Here is a 13,599-nt window from a genome sequence, read left to right as displayed (position 1 = left end):
ATATTAAGTGGTTTATGAGGAGATGCACTTACAAAACCGACGAAACATATTGTACCGGTCCAACGGAAAGACGGACTTCATTATCACTATAAACCCCCGCTTTACAAAGTGGTGTACAATTGAGTGTCAAAGAGACAGCTCTACATCCAAAACAAAGTGAAGGAACTGTGATCAATTATAGGCTACAGTACGGCCTCGAATGTGTGTAAATACATGCATTTTTATATAACAATTAAATCTGTGTGTTTGTACAATTTTAAGTATAACGGAGGCCATTTCTGAAACTTATATATACAACAAACCGTCCTCTTATTTTAGCAACATTTAAACATCCTTATACTTAATGTAGTAAGTCGAGTACACCCCATCAAGCTAAAACATGTTTCATAAGTTTTCAGAATGTGAATTTATTGAAATATATTTGTGTTATTTAGAAAAAATGCGACCTTCTAATGTATCGTAAATAACTTTGAAATCACCACTAGAATACAGTGAAATAAAGACTGATCATACAGTTTCAAAATATACAAGCGAGACTGATCGTACAGTGAGAAATTCAAACAAGTGTAATTTTCTTATTTCTGGCTTCAAAGATCTGGTTGAAACTTTTACCACCACTTGAAATATACTTCATTTAGTTAATTACGTCTGGTTTTTACGTTAATTTGTACACTAAGAGGGTAAAAAGATTGTGTTTAGGTTCACCGACTGATTTTCCTTAGTGATGCACTTGAAAATCTCTTGATTAAGGCAAAGATTCGAATAATGAATGTGCTGAATTTAATTCTAAACCATTTGAGAATATCGATGTCAGCTGAATTAATCATTAAGCAATGTACAGATGATCAACTTACCGTTTAATTCAGTATATCCATCAAATTTAAAATGTGATCCAAAAAGTTCTCGCTTCGAAAATCGCGACTTCCGGATAGCGTACAGAATAGTATCTACACTGTGGAATCTGTTTAAAACTGTTCTGATAACAAATTGAAAGCTTTGCAGAATACTGTAAATGTAATGTTTAGCAGTCAATTATTCCAACATTCAAGATTATATAAAGTACCCAATCCTGCCTCTGTCTCCAGTCCACATCTTACTGTATGCCTATTTGTCAATGAAAGTTCACAATTTCTTCCTCAAATGGCCAGTTAAAAATTCTTGTCACAACAGTATCATCTCTAACCATATATCTGACATAATTTAGCTAATATATGAACTAGAAGTGTTAAAACAAAGCCATATTTGCAAGAGTTGTGTGTATGCAGATACAAGTCTGATGTATAAATTCACTTAAAATTTATAGAAATGACTGCTAACATCTGATTTTTGCATAACTTCCAAGCACAGTTATTGTTTTCTATATAAAGACCTTTAAAATCATAAAATCATAGCATTTACAAGTTAAATTATTTGTTTTATGACCCAGGGGTAGGCAATTTTCTCTGTTTTTTCCCCTGGGGCCTCAAATTTCCTCAATTATTTTGTGGTTTCTAGCAATATGAAATATTTAGTACATATTCAGGATAGAACACACTATTGTATATTTGTTGAGATATTTATGTATTTCTAGCTTGTATTTTTTATGCCGTGGTGACAAAAAAGCAGATATAGGTGTCACGGCTTACTTTTGGGTTATCGACAGGATAAAAACACCCCACCAATAATATTCAGGAAGGATCTATGAGTTTCAATGGCTGCGAAGAGTAAAAATAAGCACTTCTCAACATTTTAACTAACAAATATGCATATATTATGATTTTATTTTGCATTCAGGGCTTTATGTAAACTATGCATACTGTAAACTGTGAATTTATGCTGAGTCATCATAGCGAAGGTCCAGGATTTTCTCAATCTTCATGAAATATTTATAAAACTTCATATTTGAGTCAATTTCATTAAAATCTGTGAGATAAACCAAATTTGGATAAATTCTGTATGTTCTCTTTTTTCACCCAATATAGGTTGCATTTCTGTAAATATTGACAATGCATTTTCCCATAGGAACTCCTTTTACGGCTAAAACTGTACCACTTTTACTATGAAGTTTTGAAAAAAATCATATCCTAGAATGGAAAGTTCATATGCACTACTATTTTTTTCAAAGGTCAAAATATAGGGCTGTGTGGCATATTTTAAACATTTATATGCCCCGAACTTCTAAGAGTTTAAACTAACACTAAATTTCTTAACTATCCCTACCTTAACAGCAGGATTTCCACAGATTTCAATATAAACAATATGTATAAGTATATTTACTGGTAACATTCCCAAGTTATGTCTCTATGAGATGAAACATAGAGATCATAACTGGGATCCAGTTTGTAAACAAAATTAATTATCTATGAATATTCTATATCTCCCCAAAAGAGGCGTGGTTTGAGAAACAGCTGTATTTATAAAGTACAACCTGTAATTAGCAAAACCGTAAATATCAATGGTAATTCCATATTTAATGGAACCAGCTTGAATTACCTAGCTAGTTAGAAATAATTCATATTATCATAATATAAGGCCCGATTTGTTGTGCATGTTTAATAAATGTAGTATCTGTACATATTTGTAAAGACTGTTACTGTTAAAAAGGTAGTTGAAGCTTAAAAATTAGAATTCACAGTAATATAATACAATAAAGCTTCCAAGATATATTGAAGTTGATAGTGTTCATACAAATCAAATTAAGTCCTTTTTTGGTAAAATATTCAAATATTTGATCTATTATATTACCAAGACATACACAGAAAGACAATGCTTACAAATATAAAAAATGCAATGCTAACAAACATTAATTAAAGACATTATAAAATATATACTCAGGAAAATCAACAAACATACATGTATTATAAGTATTCATTTGCCTGAATTCAATTTGATACATGAACAGTTATACAATTAAACAGCTACAATATAATGATACAACAGTTATATGGAGATTTCTGGCGGCATGAAATCAACATGAATCTTTTCTTGCATTACTATATAAACGAGACCAACATTTGAATAAAATTTATAAATGATTTTGGAGATTATCAAAAAGTTACGTAAAGCTTGCATACATCAGCCTTAAAAATCATTCACTGAAATAATTTACAACATTAGAATTGAAAATTAATGATTACAGATGTTTTAAAGTAATCCTTCGGGTATTTCGTGCAAGTTTTCTGTGAATGATTGAATATGAAGAATAAATCATTTATACATTTTATCATTTACAAGTTTCAAAACGTACAACATGAATATAATTTACAAAGAAATACATCTAATAATGATTTATAAATACATATTTTTTTAACTAAGGGGCATGGCTGAAATTGTTATGAGAGACGGCATGAAAACAATATATGATAGACATAAGATATCTGATGAGAATAAAAATAATAAAGTGGTTTCGAAAATCATGATGACAACAATATATTTATTTCTTGATTCGTGTTTTGGGTTAAACTGAGCAAGACAAGTAAGGTTGTGGATATGGTTTTAAATCAAAGCCAAGCTCCCATTAAATGGTGTATACAATGAACACAATTTAGAAAAAAAAAATCCTATACATGTCACACAATTTACCCTACTGTCATTCTCACGTTTTACCAATGCCTGTACCAAGTCAGGAAATTTTTTTTCATTTGTTTGATGTGTTTGAGCCTTTGGTTTTGCCATTTGATAAGGGACTTTCCATTTGTAATTTTCCTTAGAGTTCGGAGTTTTTGTTATTTTACTTTCTATTAAAAGTTAATCATTTCCTAGTACATGTAGTATATCAGTTATAATACTATATATACTAATTTTATACAAATCACTTACATCATTCAAATTTTATTATTAACAACATCAAATTTATAAAAGAGTGAGAAAGGTATATAATTTACTTTAAACAACTGAGTTTTAATAAAAAATGAATAAAACGCAATGGAATACAATGAAATACAATTCGGGCATCTTTATCAAAAATTTTAAAAAGCATTTAAAAGTTCAATTCTTTTAAAATAAAAATATAGCAAAATTTACTCTACTCTAATTTGTGTACATTTGTATAAAAAAGATGAGCGCGAATGATAATACCCGAATAAAAAATGTCATCACTAAAAATACTGATCAAATCAAATCAAATGTTCATTATTTTATAGTCAAATCAAAAGAGCCTTTTTCACTTCTACAACACTGAAAGAATATGGCTAGCAAGTAAAACATTGCTGAAACTAGAGAAACAACTAGCCACCACACCATAACACCTAACGCCATTGAATCGTGACTGTACAATAAACAATTTCCTTGATTACCACATGATCCTTCTAGAAATATTAAGCATGCGTTGTCAATAGCCCAACCAACTAGAAAAGGTCCGGGTATTGTCCCTGAAATGATATGTTGATGTAAATTAGAATTGTTACATAAACATAATAATGTGGATATTAATAATAATAATAATTAATATGTATACAATCCAATACAATGTTACTTAAAATACTACGATAAATTCTCTTAACTAAAGATGATGAAATATAAATTATTAAATATATGCAGGAGCATGGTTGTTACACAGGCTGCAACTGCTCAAGAGTACTAAAATAAATTTTATTTGATGAAATCTGTTCATTTTTGTTACTGTTTTGTCAAGGATTCTGACTGCTCTTATAACAAAAGTTTCAATTTGTATCAAATAACAGTGCATCGAATCCCATGACTCTTTTAGTGGTCCGAAGGTCTCTTTTAATTGAGTCAAAATTCCCGCCACTTTCCAAGATTCTTTTTTTTTGTAAAGTGGCAGTTTAAATTTCTTACCCTCTATTGCAGTAATTCGACTTTGAAGAAACTATCTGTTGTATAATCTGTTGTCGTTCTCAATATGCATACATTGTCATCCATTCACACGCGTTCATTTTATCAACATTGTTTTTTCCTCTTTTTGATGGGTGTAAAATAATATTATTCTAATAACAAAACGAAAGTAATGCATTTGTTATACAATAAAACCTTTGCATGTCTTACCTAACAGACGAATAAAAACCCACTGTACTCCCAAAGCAAATGGTCGTTGTTCATCTTTGACAACTCTAAAAAATAATAATTTGAAACTGTAACATGCACAAATATTGCAATACTTTCGACTGAAATGACGGAAACAACACTGGTTTTGTAATTAAGAGTTTCGTTTTGATTTCATCTAAGTAAATATATGCAGTAGAACGATTCACTGACGTTTTAGGCGATTTACCAAAATTTTGATTAGGGTGTCTCCCTTTTATTAATATATAGAGGAAGAATATTGAAATAAATATGAACTCAAATTCAGGAGGAAAATAAATAAATAAAAGTAATCGGCATCAAAGAACTTCGAACGTAGTGAGACTTGTGCATTGACCGAATACGATTTCCCTGATATGAATATATAAAGATATCGCTTATATTAGATCTAGGAAAATTTTATAACAATTCAGATATCTTGAAAATGAATTAATTAAACCCTTAAATGAAAATGGCACTCTCGTTATGTGATTGAACCATCTTTGAAAATGAAAATAGTAAAAAGAAAAGGATCAATCAGGGTAAATTATGTAAAGGTATTTTCTTTTTCTTTTGTCTAATTTGCATACACCGGCTAAATACCTTATAGCTATGAAAGGGGGGATTTCATGAAAGGATATAAAATCGTTTTTTAGTTCTTGATTAGGTAAAATGGGCATTTTGTACCTGTGACAGGTCGGAATATTTAGACTATATTTATCTTTACTGTTTGTCAGTATCTTTGAATTTGACAAGTTAGTTTTTAAGGGGTGTGAAACAGTGGTCTGTTATTGTGTCCGAAATGCTTGAATATTGCTGTCATGTTTATACGTCTTCCCGCTGAAATGTTAAAATTGGTACCATTAAGGTTATTGATAGCTAATAATTACCGCATGACAGCCATGGAATTTGGAGTAACACTGGTAAGTACACATATCATTGATATAAACATTAATGGTGCTACTATATATAACTTGTCACATCCATCTTCACATCGTCCGGCGCTAACCATAGCATTAGCGTGGTCTGTTGGAATATTTAAACTAGCTGCTACACAACTGCAGTTATGATATGTCATCTGTCGAAGAGTCACATAAAATATAATCAAAATAAAATAAATATCAATTGATGAAAAACATTGTGATACAATATACCCTTTCTCTCAAATGATGGATTAAGAACAGTTTTACTAGCTCTTCAACTTCTTAATTGATTGGACTTCCAACTACTTTGATTCGAAATTACTTATTTTGCATCAGTAAACGTCGCAGATTATATCCTTTTATTTTATTTGACGTCATGATTATCCGTAAGCGTTGAGATATGAGGCACTTGTACAAATTTCAATTGTATGAGAAATGTGTTGATAACTGTAAAATGGAGATGCAAATACGTAGTTATAGAAAAAAAAATTAAACAACAATCATTAACATAATATCTACTAGATTTATAAATACTCCTAACATGATAATTTTAAAATGTATTATCTCAATAACATTCAGTGACCTAAATTATAAACATTAATTGATGGTTGCTTAACGTCCAGTAGCAAATATTACATGCATGTTCAGGACGAGAACAAATTAACGATAAATACAATATGTAGGTCATATAATAGAGGCCATCCGGGATAAAGGTCGGGTAAATTCAGACTGCAACTTGAAAATGAGGGTATACTGAATAGGGACCGAAATTTTGGCTTGCAACATGCCAAGTACGGACCCCTTAAAGAGCGTAACGCGCAGAGAGCGTGGTATTCACTTTAAACGGGGCATCGGATTTAACGTCCCCATTCTGACAGATGGTGGCTGCGTATTTGTACACCCCGCACAGTCAAACGGACGCCTCACTTTGACAAAGGTTTTACTACCGGTCGGAAGACCAAAGTGATCATATTTTTTCCCAATCGCTCTAAGGGACCGAAACTTTAAAAGGAAACAGAAACAAAAAAGATCTTCCATCACAAAAAAAATCTCAAAATAACAAAAACATAAATGGCACATTAGAAATCCACTGACGAGGTTTCCGACCTGGAACAAGCACATGAACATGGGGTAAGCTAGTTTACTCAACAATTCCCCTCTTTATATTATTAGACTTACAAAATGTACATAAATAGCATACAAGAAAAGTCAATACAGTGCATTAAATATAATTTTATTTTATTTTTTTATGGTTTACCTGTAGGGCGTCCGTTTGGTTTTGGGGGATGTATAAATATGGAGCCACGTCCTTTATACAGATAAGAATGGTCAAGTCTCTACAAAAACTACAAGATATATGCTTTATTTGCGATTTGTGTATTCGGTGCAATTTTGGGAACTGTGCCGTTATACCATCCCCACCCTCTTTCGTTTGTCATGTTTATTTCGCTTATGTGTATTTAACAATTTTTATATTGATAGACGTGTATCCATTTGTGTTAAATCCTGACTTGGCTGTCATTTTAAAATGATATAAAATTGTGTTAAAATATGTTTTGTTTATTTTGCCACAAATCACATTTATATGATTGTTGATTTATATGTTACTAAAGTTTTTAATTGAATTTTGGATATAGTTTACGAGTATTTCAATGATTATTAGCATCAACTAATATTAATGGGAAAATTCTAACATCATTATGTAACTTGTCAATTTTATGTTTTAAAAATTTTAAAAGGCGACACGTCAATTTTATATTTATTTACATGTTTTGAGAGGCAACTTGTTGATTTTATATTTTACATGTTTTGAGAGGCAACTTGTTGATTTTATATTTTACATGTTTTGAAAGGCAACTTGTTGATTTTATATTTTACATGTTTTGAAAGGCAACTTTTCGATTTTTTTTTACATGTTTCACAATCTGTATAGTTAACCTATCAACGAAACATGTTTTCGTAAGATCATTCATAAAGCTTCATTCATGTGTTTTACCTGTCCTGATTGTGTTGTACATCCTGCATGACACGGTGAGTGATATACAATGTTATCTTTCCCACAGACTAATGAAAGACCTTCATACTGGCACTGACAAGATCCTTGACAAACGTCTGTATAACCAGCTAATGTACTAAAATAAAAACACTTGAATTTTTAATATTATAATTCGTGCACACTGATCAACCCTAGGGTTGACTTAGGTATAGAAAAATGGTTTTCCCCAGCAGCAAAATCCTATTTTCTGATGTGTAGCGTCCGTTCGGCTGTGCAGAATGTATAAATACGTAGCTGGGTCCAGTAGGATTTAATCCAATGAGTCGTGTAGGATGATTGTCACGCTCTCTGTACGTTAAAGGACGATTGCAATTACTTTCTGAGGGGTCGGTAGGTTATGTGTTCCATGGCAAAAGGTTTGCCCACTATCCAACATATCATAATTTTTCGGATTTCCAATCTTCATCGCTGTCGACTTGCCTTGCACAACCTACCTTTTGTATTAATTGTTAACTTGTACTTGTCCTGGACATAAAATAACCAACAATCAATCAATCTTGCACACTAAAACCATAATCGTAATGTTAAAATGCTCGCGTTTTTTTATCAAATTTAAAATTAAGAATTGCATCATACTCCAACACATGGCTGAGCGGGTAATTTTTTGTTTACCCTCTCGTATTTATAAATATAAAGTCGAACATAAAGCACATATAACAGAACATTCAGTATGATTAATTAAAGAACACACAGATGAGAGGGTGAGGGAGCAGTTTGTTACTTCTCGAAAACTAATACTGTTATAGGAGGCGTTTTCTTTTCCCTCTAGATCACAATATGACCTATCGTTCTCTTATTTATGTTATCCCTCCAAAAATATTGCCAACATCGGCTTCGGTTCGGTCAACAATTCTTCCTCATGTAATAATCTTATCACCTTCTCAGCTTTGTATTTTTTGTACACTGCATTTCGGTTGACGCCTCATTATGCATAATCCAGAACTCTAAATAAAAAGTAAAAGAACAAAAAGGACTCCCAAGGAAAATACAAAACGGAAAGTCCCTTAACAATTGGTAAAATCAGAGCTCAAACACATCAAACGAATGGAAAACAACTGTCATATTCCTGACATGGTACAGGCATTTTCTTATGCAGAAAATGGTGAATTAAACCTGGTTTTAAACCTAGCTAAACCTCTCACTTGTATGACAGTCGCATAAAATTCCATTTTAGTCAACAACAATATGTGAACAGAACAAACAGACATAATAGATAAAAATGTCAAAAAAATTTACGAGACCGAAGATCATTGATTGATTGTTGCTTGCTTATCATCCAGTGGCAGTTGTTTCGTTTAGATTAATGACAAGAAGATTCAAAATGAATACAATAGGTAGGTTCTGCAAGGCTGTATGAAGGGCGAAAGTTTGAACTGTCACTGGTAATCAGTAGTAAGTTAGATAGGGGAAATTTAACATTGCAATAGGACACCTATGGACCTCATATAAATAGTGTAATTGTTCTATAACGAGCAGAAAGCGTGACACTATAAACGAGGCATCAAATTTAAATTCCCAAATCAACCGGACGTGGCAACATATTTATACATCCCGCACAGTCTAACGGAATTCCCTCTTTAGCAAGGGTTTGACTATCGATCGAAAAGAAATCAAGGCCACTATATCTATACCCTAGTCGCATTATGGTTCAATAAGATTATATTTTCCTATAATCTTAATGCCGATTGAGTACCGTATTACGGTTTTTTTTATATACATTATACATTATTTCAGTAGTGCGTTGAAAAAGTCCAAAAGAAGTTAAAGTTGTGTGTTTTTTATTGTGTTTTTGATACTTACTTTATTTTATTTGGATATGGAACCTCTAAACCAGCAAGCTTTACTTCGGGACAACCTGCGATAAAAGCTATTCCAAGAACACCAGACAAAAATGACGATATGAAACACATGTTCAGCATTCCCTTGATACCGAGTCCACACATTCTGATTAATAAACCACCACCAAACATTCCAACCGATCCGACTAATATTAATCCCCCTGAAAAAATGGTTATAGGAAATAATTACTATTTATTTAATAGATGTTAAACGTCCAGTAGACATCTTTCAACTATAACAAGAGCAATAACATGTTCACTTGATATTCATACAATGTATGAACCTTTCTTTGTACTAGGTAAACTGTATAAGTTCACAAGGTAACAATCATTGAACGGCATGTATCTCTTTCAATCTGTCGGTTTTTTCTCTGGGTTATTCTTACCGTGTGATTGTCTTTGCCCGAAAAGCAGATAATATTGAGGGTTTTTTTTTTACATTATGTCGGGTTTTTTTTTAGGAAAAGTGCATTAAGGATGTACGTTATTTGGTAGTTAAAACGTATTTTCATAAATGGTGATAACTTGACATTGTACTAATTAACTGTAAGGCAAAAAAGTTCATGTAAAAGGACAGTCTTTTATTTCAAAAAGAACTTAAAAGCTTCAATATTGAACTATTCAAATTCAATTTAACTCTTCTTATCGAACAGGTCTTGTAGTTATACATCCCACACATTCAAATGGACCCCAAACAGCAAAAGTTGATATAAGAGCTTATAAAAGACGAGGACTTTGCATATAACATATTTTGTGGATAATTTTAAAGTCTCTAATAGACTCTGTTTTAACCGAATGTGATTGTATACCCCTTTTCCATTAGCCAATAGAATGCCCAAATAACTTGCTGATTTAGCCACGAAGCGGAATGGTATTTTTTTCCAAAAAATAACAGGCTATAATTTATTGATTAATTGTTTGCTAAACTACACGTGTCAAAAGAGAGGCGATAGATACCAAAGGGATAATCAAACTCATAAGTCGAAAACCAACAGACAATACCATAACAAGATACAAAAAAAACGATCAAAACACAACCCAAAAAACTAAAGACTGGGTAACACGAACCAACCAAAATTTGAAATGCGTATATAGACTACTTAATCAGAACGAAAAAAAAATGAACAATTCGTCCGGTACGGAAACCGGTTGATTTTTACATCCACTGAAAAAATAGTGTGCAATAAAAAGATTACGTAATGTGGACCCATCAAGGATTTGTTTCAATGATTCTGTTACAATGTACGTGCAGAGAGAAAGGGGCAATACCCATTGATTTTAATGTACCCATTTCGATCGGACGTGGCTGCGTATTTATTCATCAGGTGTTTGAGCATTTGTTTTTAATGCAAGTTAGGTGCCGTGAGAATGCTACGCTTTCTGTAATTTATCATCCACGAAACAACTCAAAGTGTCCATGGATGACCTGTAGTAAGTAAGCTCGTTTAATCGTTTCCAAAATTGTACTTCTCGAAAATTGAAAAAATTGTAAAAAGCGCATTAACTTTTGCCGCTGAAAGGTAATACTTCCCCACCACCCCTAAAATTGAAAAAATTGTAAAACAGAGCATTAACTTTTGTCGCTGAAAGGTAATACTTCCCCACCACCACTAAATTGTAAAATAAAAAGGCATTAACTGTTGCCGTTGGAAGGTAATACTTCCCCACCACCCCTAAAATTGAAAAAAATTGTAAAGAAGAGCATTAACTTTTGCCGCTGAAAGGTAATACTTCCCCACCACCCCTAAAATTGAAAAAAAAATGTAAAAAAGAGCATTAACTTTTGTCGCTGAAAGGTATAACTTCCCCACCACCCCTAATATCTGACAAAAACGCATGAACAAATATAATAAAAAGGTTTCCAGCATATATGAAAGTTTTAAATAATTGATTGAATAACTTCAATATTTTCTGAGAATAACTCCATTGTCAGTCATATTTGTTTTCTCCTCCTGTAGTGTAGAAGCTCCAGCCACTTTTCAGATACTACCGATCGACATTTTAGAAACTGATTTAAAATTATTTGATTGATAGATGCTTTTTTAACAACGCTTACTTTAAAGGGCCAAAAAAGTATATCATTTATAAAATAAAAGATCATTTTAACACTAAAAGAATCACTATAAAAAAGGTGTAACAAAAAAAACGAAGAAAACGGTGAGTTAAACTTGGTTTTATAGCTGGCTAAACCTCCAACTTGTATGACAGTTGTTTATAGTTCCGTTATATTGACAAATCATCACTTACCAATCAGAAAACCTGCAATGTCAAACTGAATGTTATACTGTTCCATTAAGAATTTGAAAGAAAATGCTCCAACGCCAGAAATGATTAGTGTGTTCGTACTTCCTGCAAATGTTAGCATCATAAAGGTGGGATTCTTTATCTGAAAATATGAATTATGGTAATGGTATACCGTAAATGATAAGCTACTCTAAAGATATATTAATTTAAAAGAAAAGTTTTATTATATACTGATTCAATGCATTTTCTTGTCTAAAATTGATTTTTAGTTAATTTCTTCACAAGGTTGAAATTCGGCACTTTATTACATATTCTGAAAGCGGGTACATGTAGGTGTATTTCCAAGCGTTAGTTCTCAGTCTCACTATCTAGTTATTGTTTGGTCTTTTTTACCAATTCGCTAGGCTACAATATGATAAAATCACTGTATATGAATTTCAAGATATTTTCAGTGTTTTTTATTACAGGTCAGCGATCAATTTCACAAAAAATCTTACACGAGAAAAAAATACTCTCATGTCATAAACATTTTAGAATAACGTACGAAGAATTTTTGTGGTAAGAATTTTTGTGAAAAGAGCCACATGCCAGTGAAACCCAAATACTTTTAAGTTGGTATTTCTCTACAAAACACGCACCAATGAGGACTTAGTGCAGACTGTTGGCTATGAGTAAGAGTAACGTGTCCAGCTTTGAGGACAAGTCTTACTGTGGTCTTTAAACTTGTGAGAATTCACTATAAAAATCCGTATCATCGTGTTTGTATAATACATAGCTTCGTTGTCACTATCAAAGTTTTCTCGTACAATTTTTTTTGGTCAGAGTTTTTGATGCATTATTTTTTATAATGACGACCGAACGTCAAAGAAATTTGACGGAATTGGATGGAATAGAATCTCATCCTATTTTTCTTGAATCTTGGATTGACATGGACGGGAATTATCCAATCACAGTGCAATTTTTCTTTGACCAAATTTTTGATATGATAAACTCTGATAGTGGCAACCGATGACTTGGAACAAGTTTTTGGTGAAAAAACTTTGATAATGACAACAGATGACTTGGAACAATTTTACCTGGTCAAAGAGGCCAAGTTAAGTTTGTTAGTGACAACCTATTCTGTTCCCTATTCTGACATCGGACTAGGACTTCTTTAAAACTGAGTTTTACTGCGCGTATTGCTGTGTGTTTGCTAGAGGTATAGGGGGAGGGTCGAGATCTCACAAAACATGTTTAACCCCGCCGAATTTATGCGCCTGTCCCAAGTCAGGAGCCTCTGGCATTTGTTAGTCTTGTATGTTTTTTTGAATTTTAGTTCATTTATATGTTTTGGAGTTAAGTATGACGTCCATTTTCACTGAACTAGTACACATTTTTGTTTAGGGCCCAGCTGAAGCCCACCTCCGGGTGCGGGATTTTTTCGCTGTGTTGAAGACCCATTGGTGGCTTTCGGCTGTTTTCTGCTCTTCGGTCCGGTTGTTGTCTCTTTGACACATTCCCCATTTCTATTCTCAATTTTATATATTAAAAAAACAACTGT

General features: G+C 32.4%; 1 protein-coding gene across 1 annotated transcript in view; it reads right to left on the bottom strand.

Annotated features, from left to right (window-relative positions):
* Positions 1 to 1,740: 1,740 nt before the first annotated feature.
* The window catches only part of LOC127738730 (solute carrier organic anion transporter family member 4A1-like), a 29,101-nt gene continuing 17,242 nt past the window's right edge, over positions 1,741 to 13,599 (bottom strand). The window contains exons 9-14 of the mRNA XM_052250069.1: positions 12,063 to 12,201; positions 9,778 to 9,976; positions 7,918 to 8,053; positions 5,889 to 6,076; positions 4,984 to 5,048; positions 1,741 to 4,349 (exon numbers count right to left, since the gene is read on the bottom strand). Of these exons, the coding sequence (XP_052106029.1) occupies positions 4,111 to 4,349; positions 4,984 to 5,048; positions 5,889 to 6,076; positions 7,918 to 8,053; positions 9,778 to 9,976; positions 12,063 to 12,201 (966 nt within the window). The 3' untranslated portion in view covers positions 1,741 to 4,110. The remainder of the gene's footprint in view (positions 4,350 to 4,983; positions 5,049 to 5,888; positions 6,077 to 7,917; positions 8,054 to 9,777; positions 9,977 to 12,062; positions 12,202 to 13,599) is intronic.

The sequence above is a fragment of the Mytilus californianus genome, unplaced genomic scaffold, assembly GCF_021869535.1.
Source record: "Mytilus californianus isolate M0D057914Y unplaced genomic scaffold, xbMytCali1.0.p SCAF_4, whole genome shotgun sequence".
Taxonomy (NCBI): domain Eukaryota; kingdom Metazoa; phylum Mollusca; class Bivalvia; order Mytilida; family Mytilidae; genus Mytilus; species Mytilus californianus.
This window is presented reverse-complemented; position numbering and strand designations above follow the sequence as displayed.